The sequence below is a fragment of the Physcomitrium patens genome, chromosome 7 (genome assembly GCF_059467195.1).
Source record: "Physcomitrium patens ecotype Gransden chromosome 7, ASM5946719v1, whole genome shotgun sequence".
Taxonomy (NCBI): Eukaryota; Viridiplantae; Streptophyta; class Bryopsida; order Funariales; family Funariaceae; genus Physcomitrium; species Physcomitrium patens.
In genome coordinates, this window is record NC_143416.1 from 3,735,944 (window position 1) to 3,752,179 (window position 16,236).

At 40.6% G+C, this 16,236-nt stretch overlaps 2 protein-coding genes across 5 annotated transcripts; both read left to right on the forward strand.

Annotated features, from left to right (window-relative positions):
- The first annotated feature begins 1,642 nt into the window (after positions 1-1,642).
- On the forward strand, positions 1,643-8,239 carry LOC112284778 (phosphatidylinositol 4-phosphate 5-kinase 9). 3 transcript variants are annotated; one of them, XM_024525002.3, is made up of 9 exons: positions 1,643-2,341; positions 2,869-4,372; positions 4,711-4,878; positions 5,053-5,218; positions 5,392-5,502; positions 5,938-6,125; positions 6,466-6,638; positions 7,038-7,200; positions 7,331-8,239. In XM_024525002.3, the coding sequence occupies exons 1-9, from the start codon at positions 2,332-2,334 to the stop codon at positions 7,620-7,622; spliced, it is 2,775 nt and encodes a 924-aa protein (XP_024380770.1). In that variant the 5' UTR covers positions 1,643-2,331; the 3' UTR covers positions 7,623-8,239. The 3 variants fall into 3 exon arrangements, with proteins under 3 accessions (XP_024380770.1, XP_024380771.1, XP_090107863.1); XM_024525003.3 differs by having other exon boundaries at positions 7,334-8,239; XM_090251737.1 differs by lacking the exon at positions 1,643-2,341 and adding an exon at positions 2,536-2,766.
- Positions 8,240-9,257: 1,018 nt separating this feature from the next.
- On the forward strand, positions 9,258-13,797 carry LOC112284780 (DEAD-box ATP-dependent RNA helicase 15). 2 transcript variants are annotated; one of them, XM_024525006.3, is made up of 11 exons: positions 9,258-9,578; positions 10,044-10,144; positions 10,593-10,765; positions 10,874-11,105; positions 11,327-11,445; positions 12,209-12,265; positions 12,361-12,545; positions 12,697-12,841; positions 13,005-13,088; positions 13,197-13,260; positions 13,379-13,797. In XM_024525006.3, exons 1-11 carry the CDS (start codon positions 9,472-9,474, stop codon positions 13,387-13,389), a joined length of 1,278 nt encoding a protein of 425 aa, XP_024380774.1. In that variant the 5' UTR covers positions 9,258-9,471; the 3' UTR covers positions 13,390-13,797. The 2 variants fall into 2 exon arrangements, with proteins under 2 accessions (XP_024380774.1, XP_024380775.1); XM_024525007.3 differs by lacking the exon at positions 9,258-9,578 and having other exon boundaries at positions 10,469-10,765.
- Positions 13,798-16,236: the final 2,439 nt, after the last annotated feature.

Genomic DNA, 16,236 nt, shown 5'->3' on the forward strand with positions numbered 1-16,236 from the left:
AAAAGAAAGATGGAGAGTAGCTGCCCAATGCCCCTTTAACCTAGTGATAGGAGGCTCTTGAGTGGCAACCACATTTCTACCATCCAAATCCAAAATCCCTAACCAATGTCAAGAGTCTATAATAACTCTAAGCATGAACCCAATTTCAAGGCTAGGAATGCCTATGATTCAAAAACTTTTTATGTTATTGTAAATGAAAAAATTCAAGAAAAATAGTAATTGGAGGTAATGGTTATCTACATTTTTCATATAAAAATTTATATTTGTAAAATTTTAGTTTAAATTATTTAATTTAGAATAATATATAAGAATAAAATTTTCCTAAAATTTTCAATATATTGGAAAAATAAAATTAATTCATGAATAATTTCAACACATTCATCTTTTAGAACTTCATGAACACATTTAAAAAGAAAAAGAAATGAAATTAATCATTTAAAACACTCATAATAATGATTAATTTTTTGATAATATTCTTGCTTAATAATATTTAATTATTTGCATGCAATTACAATAATGTAATTATAGAACATGCTTTTGTTATTTGACTAGAATGTTAAATGCTTGTACTTTATATTTACAAAAACATCAATCTACATGTAGTAGAAGCAATGTTTACGTTGGCATATTATTTACTTTTACATCAAAATAAAAATTGTGGATGGTTAAATTATCATGCACATGTTTAAGGTTTCATTGTGTGGATATAACATGTTGTTAATATTGTAAAAGATAAATTTCATTTGAAAACAAGAATTAGCCATAAATATTTTCATCCAATTTCATGATATTTACAAGTAATATATATATATATATATATATATATATATCTATAAATACGTATATAACAAAGGAAGCCGGAAATGAACCAACCCACTTGAATTTTGGAACATATGAACAAAATCAATATTTAGAACATGTGCGGTCATATTGTAAACAAAAATTAAGTTGATCAGAAGCATGTATGTATCCAACTTAATACCTTATTTTAAAATCTATATCTAGAAGAAATCCCTTGCATTTGTTTTAACACTGTTCATGATTTTTTTTTAAAGATGATGAAAAATGAAAGAAGCTGGGCAGAGAACAAGGTAAAGATGGTGAATTTAAAATGCTAAATTTGATAATAACATACCAACTTGGGAATATGACTTGATTCAAAATTGAACATAACTTATTGTTATGGTTAGAAATATTTTTTACATTGACTTACAAATTGGAGAAGATACCTGGTAGCCCATTTATGCATATTCGTAAATATAAGCAACGAATCAAATATAAGTTTACATACTCATGTATTTAAACATATCCCGCGAATGCACACAACAATGAAAACGGTCAAACTTTGGATACTCTATTAATATGGGGACACCATAAATGGGACACTCGCTTGCTTGCTTGGCGCTGACGAAGAAGAGATTAAGCCAACGCTAGAAAGAGGGAAAGATAAAAGAAAACTGAGGAAAGAAAAAAGTAAAATGCGAAAAAAGAGGAACAGTAAAAACGTATCAACATGAGGGGAAAAGTGAAAGCGAACATTGGGGGGGGGGGGAGGAGAGGGAGCTCACCACAAGTGTGGATCCTACTGCTACGACTGGCTACAAGCAGGCTGGTGCTGCGACTGAGACTAGTCTATTGGTGCACCTACTCCGCGGGGCACTTGCCTGCGTGGTTCTGGTGCCCTGCGTTGTTGCCGTCCTGGTGGTGGTGCTGATGCCGGTGGAGGTCGAGGTCGCGTTCCTGGTTCCCCTCGCTCCGTCGTCGTCCCTGCTGCTCGCATTGCTGGTGCCACTTTTCCACTGCTCGGCCTAGGGTTTCCTTTTTCTTCTCCTCAGAGAACTGCGGATCAGTGGCGGGCTTTGACACTTGCCTTCCTCATTTCATTTCCCGTCCGCGTCGCTCTTTCAGACCGATTTCCCTCTATCTCGTCTCTGCTCTGTCGTCATCCCCTCTCTCCTCCGTAGTCCACCCCCCCGAAATGATTTCCCCCTTCTGCCCCTCGTCCTAGCATTCTGGAGTCCTCTGGGTCCTCACTTATGGATCGCCTTTCTGTAGTTTTTCTCGGCTGCAGATGCCGCGTCATTTGTGATGCTGGGACGAGTGGTCGTGCTCATCTGGTCTTCTAAAGTGTCGGAAGCGTATTCGCAGCGTTACTGCTCTGCGTCGATTGCGCCGTTAGGTTGTGGTTTTTTTTGATCGAGGAATTAGCTGCGTGGTGGTGTTCATGCCGCGCTGGCTTTTTCTTAGGAAGATCGAACAGGTTTCACGCGTCGACACCACATGGACTTGGAGTAGAAATCTAGGAAAGGCATCTGTATTTGACGAGGACCAATGTCTGAAGGCAAGTGAATCTTCCTTATTCTTTCTCTCAATCACGACGTTCGGCGTGCAGCCGAGTGTCTGGTTTAGTCTGCTGTGTTGCCGTGTCTTGTCGTGTTTTCGGAATACCCTTTTCCATTGTTTGGAAACGCTGCTATTCGTGCCAGTGTGGTTACAAGAGTTAACCGCAGGGCTGCAAGGAATAAGATGAAGCAGGTCGAACACATCTAGGGTCGAACACTAGATGGTTGTTGCTATTCGAGGTATCAGTTTGCGCTATTTTGTGCATTCTGATGATTTCTCGATAGCATGTGCGTCGGTTGTGTTTTAAATTGAGAATGTCGGAAATATCATCGTGAGTTACCAGAGATACTACAAGGTTATTCAGAAATTATGCTGTTCACTCGCCCGATTTAAGAGCCTAGTCCTTCAGCTTGTGTTTTTCCGGTGAGAAATTCGCCTCAATTCTCGGCAACAGGTGTGAGTGTGAAGTGTGGAATTGCATCGCTGGGGCACAGCACTGATACAGAGCGTGTGTTGTCTCTTCAGGGCTTTATGAGATTCATAGGACGAAAGATGTTAACTCGCGTAGTCTTTCTTCTAGAAGAGCTGACAGTGGTGCGGCCGCGACATTGGTAACAACATGTAGTTTAGGTCGTGCAGAGGAGTGCAATGTGGCCAACCAGTCAGGACAAGGGATACGAAATTTAATTTTTAGTTTTCAGAGGCGGTCGCGAAAACGGGCTGTTGCTCCTGAGAAAGCTGTTACAACTGGTCTCACCTGTATGTCTGGCCCGTTTCCTCATGCGGATACGGACAACGACGTCGATCTGTCAAAACAGATAAGAGGAAAACATTATTCCCCTCGCAGTTGTGAACTGACTTCAACTAAACTCCTGACCTCCGACGATGCTGGTGAGGCGAAGTGCGTGTCATCAATCGATGGGTCGGGAGATGCGGGGTCGGTTCCAGTTACTGGAGAGAAGGAGCTCTCAAATGGCGACTTCTACGTCGGTACGTGGCAGGGCAGTTTGCCGGAGGGGACGGGCAAGTATTTGTGGGCAGATGGCTGCATGTATGAAGGTGAATGGGGGAGAGGCAAAAAGTCAGGAAAGGGCAAGATCTCATGGCCATCTGGGGCCACTTACGAAGGTGAATTTATTGGAGGATACATGCATGGGGTTGGCACGTATATGGGAACCGGTGGCACAACCTATAAAGGTCAATGGAGCATGAACGTCAAGCACGGGCAAGGTCGGAAGAGGTATGCAAATGGGGACGTTTACGAAGGGACTTGGAAACAAGGAGTCCAAGAAGGCGTTGGTAAGTACACTTGGGCAAGCGGAAACGAGTACAATGGGGAATGGAGAGGAGGCACAATGTGTGGTAATGGCGTGTTAACGTGGACAAGCGGTGATAAATTTGATGGGCAGTGGCTGGATGGGTTGGAGCATGGACGAGGAGTATATGTGTGGGCAGACGGGAGTTCTTACAATGGAACTTGGAGCAGGGGTCTTAAAGATGGAAAAGGTGTATTTTATCCTGCTGGTACCCGAGACTTACAAGCAGTTCGGAACAATGACGGAGGTGTTGCAAGTCATGTTTATCACAGTGGGGAGCTTCGTCCTCTGCGGTGGTCTAGAAGTAGATCCATATCATCTGAAAGGATCCCTTATGGTGGAGAGTTGTCCAAGGGCGGGGACTTTTCAAACAGTATTCAGAGACGTCGGAGCATGGATGGCCCATTAGAGAGGGGGTTTGGATTGGAGGGTAACGGTAGTGTTCGAACCACAGATACTATCTTGGAAGGTGTGGAGCGGGGAGTGGAAAGACCTCTGTTGGAGACCCCTGGAGCCCTTCCTCCTACCGTAGTTGTGAGGGAGTATGTCCAGGGCGTGCTGATGAGTGAGCTGGTGAAAGACAGTGCTGATGCTGTGGGTCACAAAAAGAGGAGACCTCGCAGATCTGCTAAGGATATCAAAAGACCTGGAGAAACCATATTCAAGGGTCATCGGAGTTATGACCTTATGCTAAATTTGCAGCTTGGCATAAGGTACGTTCTATACATGGTAGTATGAAGAGATTGATTTATTCTACAGGTTTTCATGTTCATTGCATAATCCATGTTCGATTTGTAAACACTGCTACACGTTAATAATATTCCAACTGATTAAATCCCTGGGAATCCTCTGGGTTCTTTATATTTAGTTTCTTGCGATTATAGAAGCTTGCTGTACGGCGTTTTGGAGCCTTGGGTCTATTGCACCCCTCGCCTGATGCATATGTACGTTGTAACTGGGTCGGGGAGTGCGGTGGTTATTTATCTTCCCTATTTCCCGCATTTTCTGAAATATGACTTCAGCATTCTTGTTCATTGTCTTCTTACTACAGATATACTGTTGGCAAGATCACCCCAGAGCCCAGACATGAGATTGGTCCAAATGATTTCGGACCTCGTGCCAGCATACACATGAATTTTCCAAAATCTGGGACGCCACTGACTCCTACTCACAATTCATCAGATTTTAAGTGGAAAGACTACTGTCCCATGGTTTTCAGGTCACACACTACTCTTTTTATGGGGTGAATTTTTTCACGGATCAAATACTTGTTTTCATTTCAATTTTTCAGCGTTATGATCTTCATTTCTTTTTCTTTCTTTTCCTTAAAAAAGGGAGTATTGGAGAATGTTAATGAACAACCCTGAATGTTGTTAAATAAATGTTCTGGCAGACATTTGCGGGAAATGTTCAAGATTGATGCAGCAGATTACATGTTATCTTTATGTGGAGATGATGCGTTGAGGGAGCTTGTTTCACCTGGAAAGAGTGGCAGCGTATTTTATCTCTCGCATGATGACCGATTCATAATCAAAACAATGAAAAAAGCGGAAGTAAAGGTGATCTAGAATATGTCCAGCTTTTTTTTTACTTCAGCTTCATATATTTGCTGCTGCAATAATGCGTGCGGCAACTAGATCTCTGAGGCCGCATTATCAGTAATTTTGGTATGATTATTGTGCTACTCTAGTGCTCTTATTTATTTTCCTTTGGTTTGAGTTTGTTTTTGTAGGTTCTTTTGAATATGCTCGCAGCATACCATCTCCATGTGAAAACTTACGATAATACACTCATCACAAAGTTTTTTGGTCTTCATCGCATTAAGCCATACGGAGGTCAAAAGGTGATTTCCTTTTTTGACGCATGCACTACTTTACACATTCAATTTTAGATTCTTTCTTGTCTATTTAAATTGTCAACTTGCTTTTGTATGATTATATTAGGATTTTGGACCTTTCTTTAAATTGCTTTAGCCAAAAGTGTGCCAGCTAATTAGATTGTTACTCAGCTACTTTGAAATATTACGTTCACTGAAGAAATGTGAGCTGACATGTTCAGTTAGTTTAGCAATGTTTTTGGACTCAGACATCGTGCAAAAGAGTACCAGAAATCACTGAAAGATGATTTTTCTCCTCAATGCGGCTTGTATGTGAGCATTGGAACTACTTGGTATATGTCGTTTTTAAAGTATCGCAAACCTGAGCCAACCTGATGAGGTGCCTTTTAGCATAATCCTTGTTTCCTTCTCAGAGCTAACCAAGAGTTGAACATATTGCAGGTGCGGTTCGTAGTGATGGGCAACATGTTCTGTACTGAGCTCCGTATACATCGGCGATTCGACCTGAAAGGATCGTCGCAAGGGCGCTCTGCGGATAAGGTGGAGATTGATGAAACAACTACGTTAAAAGACCTGGATCTTGACTACGAGTTTCGACTTGACCCCTCTTGGCGTGATTCACTGCTCCGGTATTATTTTCTCTGACATTATGAACAAAAATGCTTGTGAATGGAGCGTATCATATACGCGTCAAAGTATTGCGTCTTTCTCCTTTTTCGTCCATTCAATAAGAATTTTATAAAAAGAAGATTTTGTTAAGCTGGGTTTAGTACAGGTTTACAGTTACCTACTATGCAGTAACTTGAATTAGATGAGATTGTAACAGATCTTATTATCGCTACTAGGTGGTGTCAGTGGCAAAGTTCAGAAGTTTTTTTAAAACACTATTTCACCAATTGTTTCGTTACTGGAGAGTAATAAGTGTAACGTTTTGTAAGAGACATTTGGGATGGCTGTGCACATTGGCAGGCAACTTGAGTATGACTGCAAGTTTCTAGAAGCTCGTGGTATTATGGATTACAGTATGTTGCTAGGCCTTCATTTTAGGGCTCCACAATACAGAGCACCTTTGTCTCCAGGTCCTTCCTCTACACCAGATGTTCCTCCAAGTGAATCATTCACAAGCACCGCTCTAGACGAAGGTATTTGCTCTGGAAAAAATCGACTCTTTGGCCGTTGCATTCGTCTTCCATTTCTCTAAAGTTTTGTTAGCTGCAAGTTATTCACATTTGTATTATGGAAAGTCTATTGCATCATGTTAGTCATTTATGTTTGATCAATTCCTGATTTTCAACTGTCAGAATGTAAACCTTATATTTATGTTTCGCCTGTTTACCGCGAGGGATGGATTGTGCTACTTTTTTTATGGGCTTTTACAGGTCAAGCGCTAAGCAGTAAAAAACAATTGGATGGATATTTTGTTGCGTGACCAAAAGAATTAAGTAACCAAGTTCATCTCACTAGAACTAAAGTTGTGCTAGTTTTATCTACACAGGAAGTGCTTAATATTGTTGTAACTGCTTTATTTTGTGAACCTGTAGGAGGTGATGAAGAATGGGCGAGTAATAGAGGTATTGTGCTGGTAGCACGAGATGCTGCCCATGGCAGTAGCGGAACCCCTGGAATTCATATTCGGGGAAGTCCTTTACGAGCATCTGTGGCCGGAGATCCTGAAGTTGATTTGCTTCTTCCAGGCACAGCTCGGTGAGGGCTTTTTGACACTTGTGAATCGTATCCCCACTTGAATGAAATTGAATCCTTTTGTCTGCAGCCAAGACTCTCCGTGACTCTAAGATTTTGACTTACGCATATGATTTTATGTTTTCCATGTTAGCAGGTTGAGGATACAGCTAGGAGTAAACATGCCCGCAAGAGCTGAACGTGTACATAAAAAGGATGATGAATCGAAGACCTCTGAGGGTCAATTCTTTGGAGAGTCGCATGATGTGGTGCTATATTTTGGCATCATTGACATTCTGCAAAATTACAGTCTCAGCAAACGCATAGAGCACGCATACAAGGCCTGCCAGTTTGATTCGATTTCCATATCTGCGGTGGAACCTAAATTATATTCCAAACGCTTTCAAGAGTTCATTCGGCAGATTTTTCCTCCTACCCAGCTATGACCGTCATCCTAGCGAGGTTGCCTAGTGAGTATTTAGTATTGGTCAGCAACTGCTTAGAAGACGGAGAACCCCAGCGCTGATTGAGGGCTGTAACGACCAGTGCTCAGGTCGTAGGGAAGGTTCGCTGTTCCATCGTGACTGCTATGAAGTATGTAAGCCCTCCAAATGCAGGTTTGGTGGCTGTCGTACAGGGGTTGTTGCTATATATGATGCAGTGCAAATCAGTCAAGTAGTTTCTCCACGCGGTGGAGTACAGTAGCTGTCTTTGTCTCCAAGAGTTGTTTGCAACCGACAGCTGGTGTCCAGGTATCATCCATTGTGTTGCGGATATGAAAAACCTGCTTTCTTATTGTTTTGTTTCAGTGTCAAGGGTGTCTTTCGGTAGATGGCATGATGAGACAGTGAGTCTCTCTTAGTGTCGTGGAGTGTATTCTTTAACAGTGTATAGGTGGAGATGTGCATTAGCGAGTATGTCCAATTTAGACTGCTATTCATTCCTTAGTATTTTGGTTTCGATGGAGGTAATTCTGCTACCCACCGGCAGTTTCCTGTCAACCTCTAACGAAGCATGTGGTTGGGTTGACCTTTTCATAAAACCAGTGCTCGGTTATCTTTTCCGTGTGTGAATGCACAAGCAGTGTGTAAAGCACTTGACTGTCAGCTTTCTATACTCTTATTTTTGGAGGTTGCAATGTTATAGGCCACGTTTGATCTGCATGCAATTTGAATCATTACAAGCTAGTTTATTTTCTTGCCCTGAACATTTTGAGTTATCCATCTAAAGGTGTATGAGTTCATTTGAAACTCTGCAGTCGGACTAGGTTGTGACTATGATGGGTAACTAACGAAAACATTCTTTTCAAATTTGTCTTGAAATGCAGTCATTGATCATTCTTAAAATACATGTGAAACGAAAATAAATCATAAAAGTGTATCATATCAGGTAATACTAATATGTCGAAGGAAAGGAAAAAATAAATCATAATTTTCTAAATGAAGATCAGCAATTCATCTTACAAAAAACTGGTCTAACTATGTAACATTTTATAGGATTCATCACTCCATACTAAACTAAACACAAACACATTCACGCAAGTAACATACTGGGCATGTTTACACTGCATGGTTTCAGTACCAAACCCAGATTTCTGAGGACAATTTAATCGTCACTTCTTTTAAAGTAGAATGATTGTAAAGATAGTTATGTTGTTATGATAAGTTATTTGTTATATGATAATAAGTAACCACATTTGCTGAGAATCTTTGAAAAAATATTCCATTAGCAGGGTGGGATTCTGGCGGCGATGGTTGTCCTCCCTGGGTCCCTTCCGAACCGTAATGACCGGTTTCCTCGGACTTTCTCAACGAAAACAGCAACGAAGTATGCCATTTCGTCGACGAGAACCGCGATGCCCGCCCAATCCGTTGTATTCCAGCCGTCGATACACGTCTGCTGACTATAGCCGTCGATTGTAATCGACGGAAGCTAGCCATATACGGGGATCCAACGACCCCAGGAATGCTACACTTGGTTGGACAGGGAAATTAGGGTTCGATTCATTTTTCGTTGGGGATCCAACGCCTCGGTGGTTTTGAGTCTCCCGCGCTCGTCCTCGTTTTCTCTCTCTCGCTCGCACGCTCGCTCGCTCTCTCTCGCCGGTTGCGTAAGAGGGTTAGTTAACCACTTTGACGTTGTGTTCCTTTTTGCTCTTCTCAGTGGACTACTGCTACTCTGTCGTGTGTTTTGTCTGGAGCCTTGGTTTAGCGGGGTTAAGGCTCGAGCGATATCTGCTTGTCTGCGGAGAGCAGCGTAGCTTTTGTTGTTGCGGAGGTTCGTGCTCGCAGCAGGATGGGCGAGCCATACCCCGAAACCGAGGAGTTGCTCGACTATGAGGAGGAGGAAGAGGCGGCGCCCGACGCCGTTGCGGCGAAAACCAACGGCGAGACTGTCAAGAAGTACGTTCTCTCTTGGGGAGCCTCTCGTGCTTTGGTGTTATTGGGGTTTCTATGTTAGGTGTGTGATAATAAGTCTACCCTTACTGTCCGGGATGTACTTCGGTTTGCGTCATAGTGAGAACGAGTTTTGAACACGATGCGTTCTTATCCTGTCTGCATATGACAGTGCTGTATGTTTATTTGGAAACACTTGCGGGTGTTAAAATGGTCACCATGGTAGCAACAGTGTATCCGAGAATGCGTAATTTACGGCCACTAAAGAGAGTGATATTTATTAATTTTAGCATTCCAGATTTCCTATTCAGTATTACTCAACATTAAATTATCGTTGTTTTTTTGCTTTTTTTTTTTTTTTTTTTTGGCTCTACTCCAGGAAGGCTTTGGCTGCTATATGTTATGGTTTTTCGGGATAGTTATCAAGATTCTCTAAACATTTTTTTTCCTTTTTATCCAATGTGCTTGCAGGGGTTACGTTGGGATTCATAGCTCCGGATTTAGGGACTTTCTTTTGAAACCTGAGCTTCTCCGGGCCATCGTTGATTGTGGGTTTGAGCATCCGTCTGAAGGTTAGACCACCCCTGCACGTGAAGTAACTGTTTGTGGAGCTGTACAAGCCTGCTAATGTGTTGTACTAACACTAATTTGTTGTATCCTCGTATGACCTTTCTGGCCAGTAAAGTCGTATCAAGAAATTTTAATTTTATAATTAAAACATCTGTTCATATTTGTTTTCATTCGGTGTCCAGCGTAAGCTCCGGTATCTTCAAGTTTAAATACGCATCCTTACTCGTTCTCGATGTCTAAACTGGCTTTGACATGGGTCGGTAGGACTCTCTTTTGACTGGGCTGCCGGAATAATTATTAATCTATTTCTTGCCCGACCTTTGCAGGTAATAATTTACACCAGTTCTTCGTCTGCCCGTTTGGAGCCGTTTAATCTGAGCTGCTTTAACATTTAGACATTTTATGAATGCCATCTTAACACGGGCAGTTCCATTATGGGTGGTGAACCAGTTCAACATGAGTGCATACCACAGGCCATTCTCGGGATGGATGTGATATGTCAAGCCAAGTCAGGAATGGGGAAAACCGCTGTCTTTGTGCTTTCGACTCTACAGCAGATTGAGCCCGTTGCGGGTCAGGTCGCTGCACTAGTACTGTGTCACACTCGTGAACTGGCCTATCAGGTTGGTTCCCTTTCTTCTCACACATTCTAGCAAGAATTCAATTTTGTCAATCTTGTTTTTGTCAATCTTGTTAAAATTCCGGTGGTGACCAGTTTCTCCCTTTCACAGATCTGCCATGAGTTCGAAAGGTTTAGCACTTATCTCCCCGATATTAAGGTGGCGGTTTTCTACGGTGGTGTTAACATCAAAACGCACAAAGATCTTCTAAAAAACGAATGCCCTCACATTGTCGTTGGTACACCCGGTCGAATTCTGGGTTTGGCCCGAGATAAGGATTTAAGCCTGAAAAGCGTGAGGCACTTCATTCTTGACGAGTGTGACAAAATGCTGGAGTCGCTTGGTATGGTTTTACTTCTTCAAAGAAAATTATCAACATTCACCTTTGTAACTATGTCTCGAATATTATGGAACACGTAGAATCTTCCTCAGTTAGCAGATAGACTCAGCCTTTGCACGAGACTTCCTACAACATACATGGGCCTTGATGCTGCATTCGAGCCTCGCACGGGTTATCTTAAGATGGAACAGATTCTTACACCACTGACTGAAAGTGTTTTGTAGATATGCGAAGGGACGTACAGGAAATTTTTAAGTTAACCCCTCACGACAAGCAAGTAATGATGTTTTCTGCCACATTGAGCAAAGAGATTCGACCAGTCTGCAAGCGATTCATGCAAGATGTAATGTCTCGTGTTCAATTACACCCTTCGCAGTTTCCAGGCACTATCCTTTGTTCTTGGTGATGGCAGTCTGCTGGCAGAGTGTCTCTCCGCCATGGCTGTTTCTTTGTGTAGGGGGAGTCGATCCAATCACTTTTTGGCCATTCATTCATTTTGCCTGGAGTGGGCTGGTCACATCTTACTCAACACGAACATGGGATGTATGGTGTAGGTTGGGATTGTGAACTACAGCAGATGAATCTAGGTGGATGGAGCGGATAGTTTAGTTGGTTTCGTAATTTACCTTCGTAAGATTGAAAACGATATATATGGGAAGTATCTGTTAGTACATTGTTTGCGAATGAGGAGACCTCGTACAGACTACTGGTTTAATTGTCTCTTCCACAGTACCGCGGTGATAAGGGGATGCTTCGGAGAAAACGTGTGAGTTCTCCACGGTTGTGCTCTAGCGCATTCTGGGGTGAGAGCCAGATTTTCTAATTGGAATGCAACAAAGACGCTATATTCTCACGAAGACGTCCCCCTTATGATCCACATACGGTAGCTGCAGTCATGTGAATGGGGGTCTGGTGTTCCTGGAGGCTACTAAGGGGGAAAGCAAACAACCTGGAAAGAAATGAGCTCCTTAATGTTTGATTGTGGCAGCTTTGGGAACTCAAATTTGTCATGAGGCGCTACCGATTGGTTATCAGAGACAGCCAGAGAATCCTTACCTGTCTGTGTGTGTGTGTGCTCCTATGTTCTGCTGGCGTTTTATCTGCAGCCCATGGAGATTTATGTGGACGATGAAGCAAAACTCACCCTTCACGGACTCGTCCAGGTATCTAGAGTCATGCCCTGGTTCATTCTAAAGTTTGCCCAACATGCGGGACAGAAATTGATTTTGTCTAAAAATATTGTGGGTGTTTTATGCAGCATTATATCAAGTTAAGCGAGGTGGAGAAGAATCGCAAACTCAACGACTTGCTGGACGCTTTGGATTTCAACCAGGTGGTGATTTTCGTCAAGAGTGTCAGCCGTGCTGCTGAGTTAAATAAGCTGTTGGTGGAGTGCAACTTTCCTTCCATTTGTATCCACTCGGGGATGTCTCAAGAGGAGCGGTGAGTTCTCTGCCATAACACCCTCACCTACTCTCTGCTTCTCATTTCCTCGCCTCTGTGCATCGAGTAAACAGTGTCCGTTGTCTTTGACCGAAAGGTAATCTAAGTTTCTTTTAAGCTGAACTTACAATCCCTCTTTCTTTATTGACAGATTGACACGGTACAAAGGTTTCAAGGAAGGGCATAAGCGTATACTAGTTGCTACTGATCTTGTTGGCCGAGGCATTGATATCGAGCGTGTCAATATTGTTATCAACTATGACATGCCAGACTCTGCGGACACCTACTTGCACAGGGTAAGTGATTAGTGGGTGCAGTCTTTTAACGCCATTTGCATCGTCTGCAGTGTCTATCCGTCGAATTTTTATTCAATTAGAAGCTTTTTTCTCTCTACTTGAACGCAGTTACTATTCTATCTCAGTTCTTTCACTTGCTCATAATTGTTGCGATATTCTGCAGGTTGGTAGAGCTGGTAGATTCGGAACGAAGGGTCTAGCCATTACTTTTGTGGCCTCGGCTCCTGATTCAAATGTCCTAAATCAGGTACACTATTCTTGTTACTAAAGAAGGTACAAGCATCCTCATTTAAGTGCATATTAGATATGTACGTTATATCCTTGCTCACTGATGTCGATTTCTCTCGGTTCACAGGTTCAAGAGCGATTTGAAGTGGACATCAAGGAGCTCCCTGAGCAAATCGATACAACCACTTACAGTAAGATAATAAATCTAAATATTTGCATTTGAATTTTCTTTTCTCGACGGTTTTCGCATTTAGTGGATCTACGGTTTTCGCATGCAGTATTATCTGACGCTATATTGAACGTTTGCAGTGCCATCATGATTTGGAGCTCATCCCGGCTCTGACGAGTAGAAAAACTGGCTGTTTGAGGTTCTTAATCAACAATCACAGATATGGGATGGCGATCTTTAGTCCTTTGAAATTTAGTCGTAGTGGTTTGTGCAGATGTTAACTCCTGCATTCACTTGTTTATTCAGATTGGATATACTCCACATTTTGAGTTGGCAGAAGTTGTTTCAAGCACTTCGCCTTCTGTATGTCTCAATGAAACTCTAGAGATGCTATCAAGAGTAATGGTTATCTCTCCAAAAAAAACTCTTATCCTCTTTGCAATTGCATCCCTCAGAGTTTCTTTCTACTCCACAATGCCTTGTTCAGTATCTTTGTTCCGTTCTTACAGGTCAGTGGTAACTAGTACTGCACTTTTTATCTGAACATCACAAATATGACTACAGTGGAGTTGGGCTTCCTTTTTTCACACACTAGGCAATTTATATAGGCGAATGAAGTGACAGTGCTGGGATCGTCAATTTAGACTGCGCTATTTTATATATTATTCTGTATCAGTTTGTATTACGCTGAACTCTAACCTCACACATGATATCGGAAGTTATATAGCTATCTTATAAATGTCACATACTAATTACATCTAACCAAATAAGTATAAATTGTTAGATTACCTTACTAAATGTTTTTTTACTTAGTATGTCTGTCTCTTCTGCAAATTAAATGTACCTATAGAAGGTCAAGTGATTAGAAATTGCACATAGAATATACTTTAATAATTATAATTATTTATTGTAATCTATATTATTTATAAATTTATAAATGTTTTGAAACAATGTGGATTAGGAATATATTATTTAAGTCAATTCTAGCAAGGAGATTTAAGTGTTCAAAAACAACAAACTTGAAATGTTATAGACAATATCTCTATCAAAATGATAACAATATTTTGGCTATAATATAATGCACCTTTGTTATCAATTAGGCCACATGCTATACCTTGGTAATGTCAAGAGCTAGTCTATGCCACTTCATGGTCTTGTGCTTGTTAGGTTGTTTGCATTGCACTACAAGTTGATGTCTTGCATATCATTAGTCATAAGTTGTATAAAAAACCCTTCTTTGGGTTGTTTAACTTTTATGACTAAGAACCCTGAAAGTAGACGTTGTTGGATCAATCTTGGTCTCTAATTCTTTCTTAACTTATCATTAGCTTCTCTCCATGCTTGGCTTAAGTATCACTAATCTAGATGTTCATAAATAAATCTATTGGTTGAACCTTGTCACTTGCATAAAGCAAGAATAAGAGGCAATTTTTTCTTATATATGCTTAGGCTTCACAAAACTAAACAAAGTTGTGTCTCCCACAATTGTCCAAAAAGATTGTCTTTTGCCTTTTGTGTTGATTAGGTTTGTAGATGCATGGCTCCATGAATCGTAAAATAAATACCTTCTTCTTATTCCATCCTTTTGGTCCTATGGAGTAACTGGCTTTGTTAACTTTGTTTGATACTCTTTGAATTAGATAATTCTAAACCTTAATGCTAAAGCTCATCATTGGCACTTCAACATAAGTTGGTGCATCTATTATAATCCAAAGAATCATCGTCATCCCTTTTCTATCTGATATATCATTGTCAAGGACAAAAATTCAAAGAAGATACAAAAACAAGTGATATATATATCAAAGAGAGATGAAAAAATAGAAATAAGAAAGCATATATATTTAAGAAAAAATTGGAAAGGCTATTGTCAAAAGACAAGAAAATTAGAGACCCTTGAAACTAGAGTAAAAACAAGATAAAAGTTGATGAGAATGAAGAAGGCCTCATTCTTGCCTTAGTATGTACTATCTTATTATGAGGTACATGGCAATGCTCTATAGGACCTCCAACATGTGTCCAACTCTCATGACACATGTCTAACTTGCAAGAGAAATTTCCTATATGTACACCACATGGTTAGCTTGTATTACAAGCTACCAATATGTGTGATACATGACTATCTTGTTGGCCAAATTTTCAACCTATCAATCACATATAGACATATATAAAAGTAAAGTCAGGTCTATAGAGCTTCTAAGAAGCTTCTTTATAAGATATTAATAAATATATGTACTTTAATTTACTTCTACATACTCATATTATCTAGATAATTGTTGGAGTAAATAGGTATGTTTGTGACAATCATCTCCATACTTAATATCATTATCACCTCTAATATTTAGAGCTCAATTGTTATCTAGCTTGACAAGAAAATTAATTTTATCCATGTTCTTAATAAGATTTTCATTGAGCTCTTGTAACATAAATTTGTGGTGAAATTCTTCTATGTAATATATAATATATCTAATAATGAGCTCTTTCTTCTATGGATTGCAATCAAACTCATGAGTTTGTAATCAAACAATGACATGCTTGTCTATGAAGATTTGAAACTAAGAGGTGGTTATTTGGAGCATGAATAAACTGCCATCTATCTCTTTGTAATGAGTTCTATATTCACTTGTTGATTCAGTGATCAAATGCCATACTAGTGGTCCCAACAGAGTAGAGAACTTCAAGATAGTCTTACACAAGGTAAGAAATTTAACTAATAACTCATTGTGCACATGAAAAACTCAAAGGTTGGTATTAAGGCTATGATCCACCTACCTCTTCATGTTGCATCTTGTACACTTGAAGTACTGATTTGTTTGGTGATTCAACCTCCATGGTTTTTATGAATTTGGAAAACAACTTCTACATATAAACTACCTTTTGAAGGTTGGCTTCACACATTTCTTGAAACAAATGCAAGAATTGAGATATATTGTTGGTATAGAGGTGTTTTTGGCCGTTTGCAACAACCTTACTATCTATCCACCTCAATACTTTTATGTGC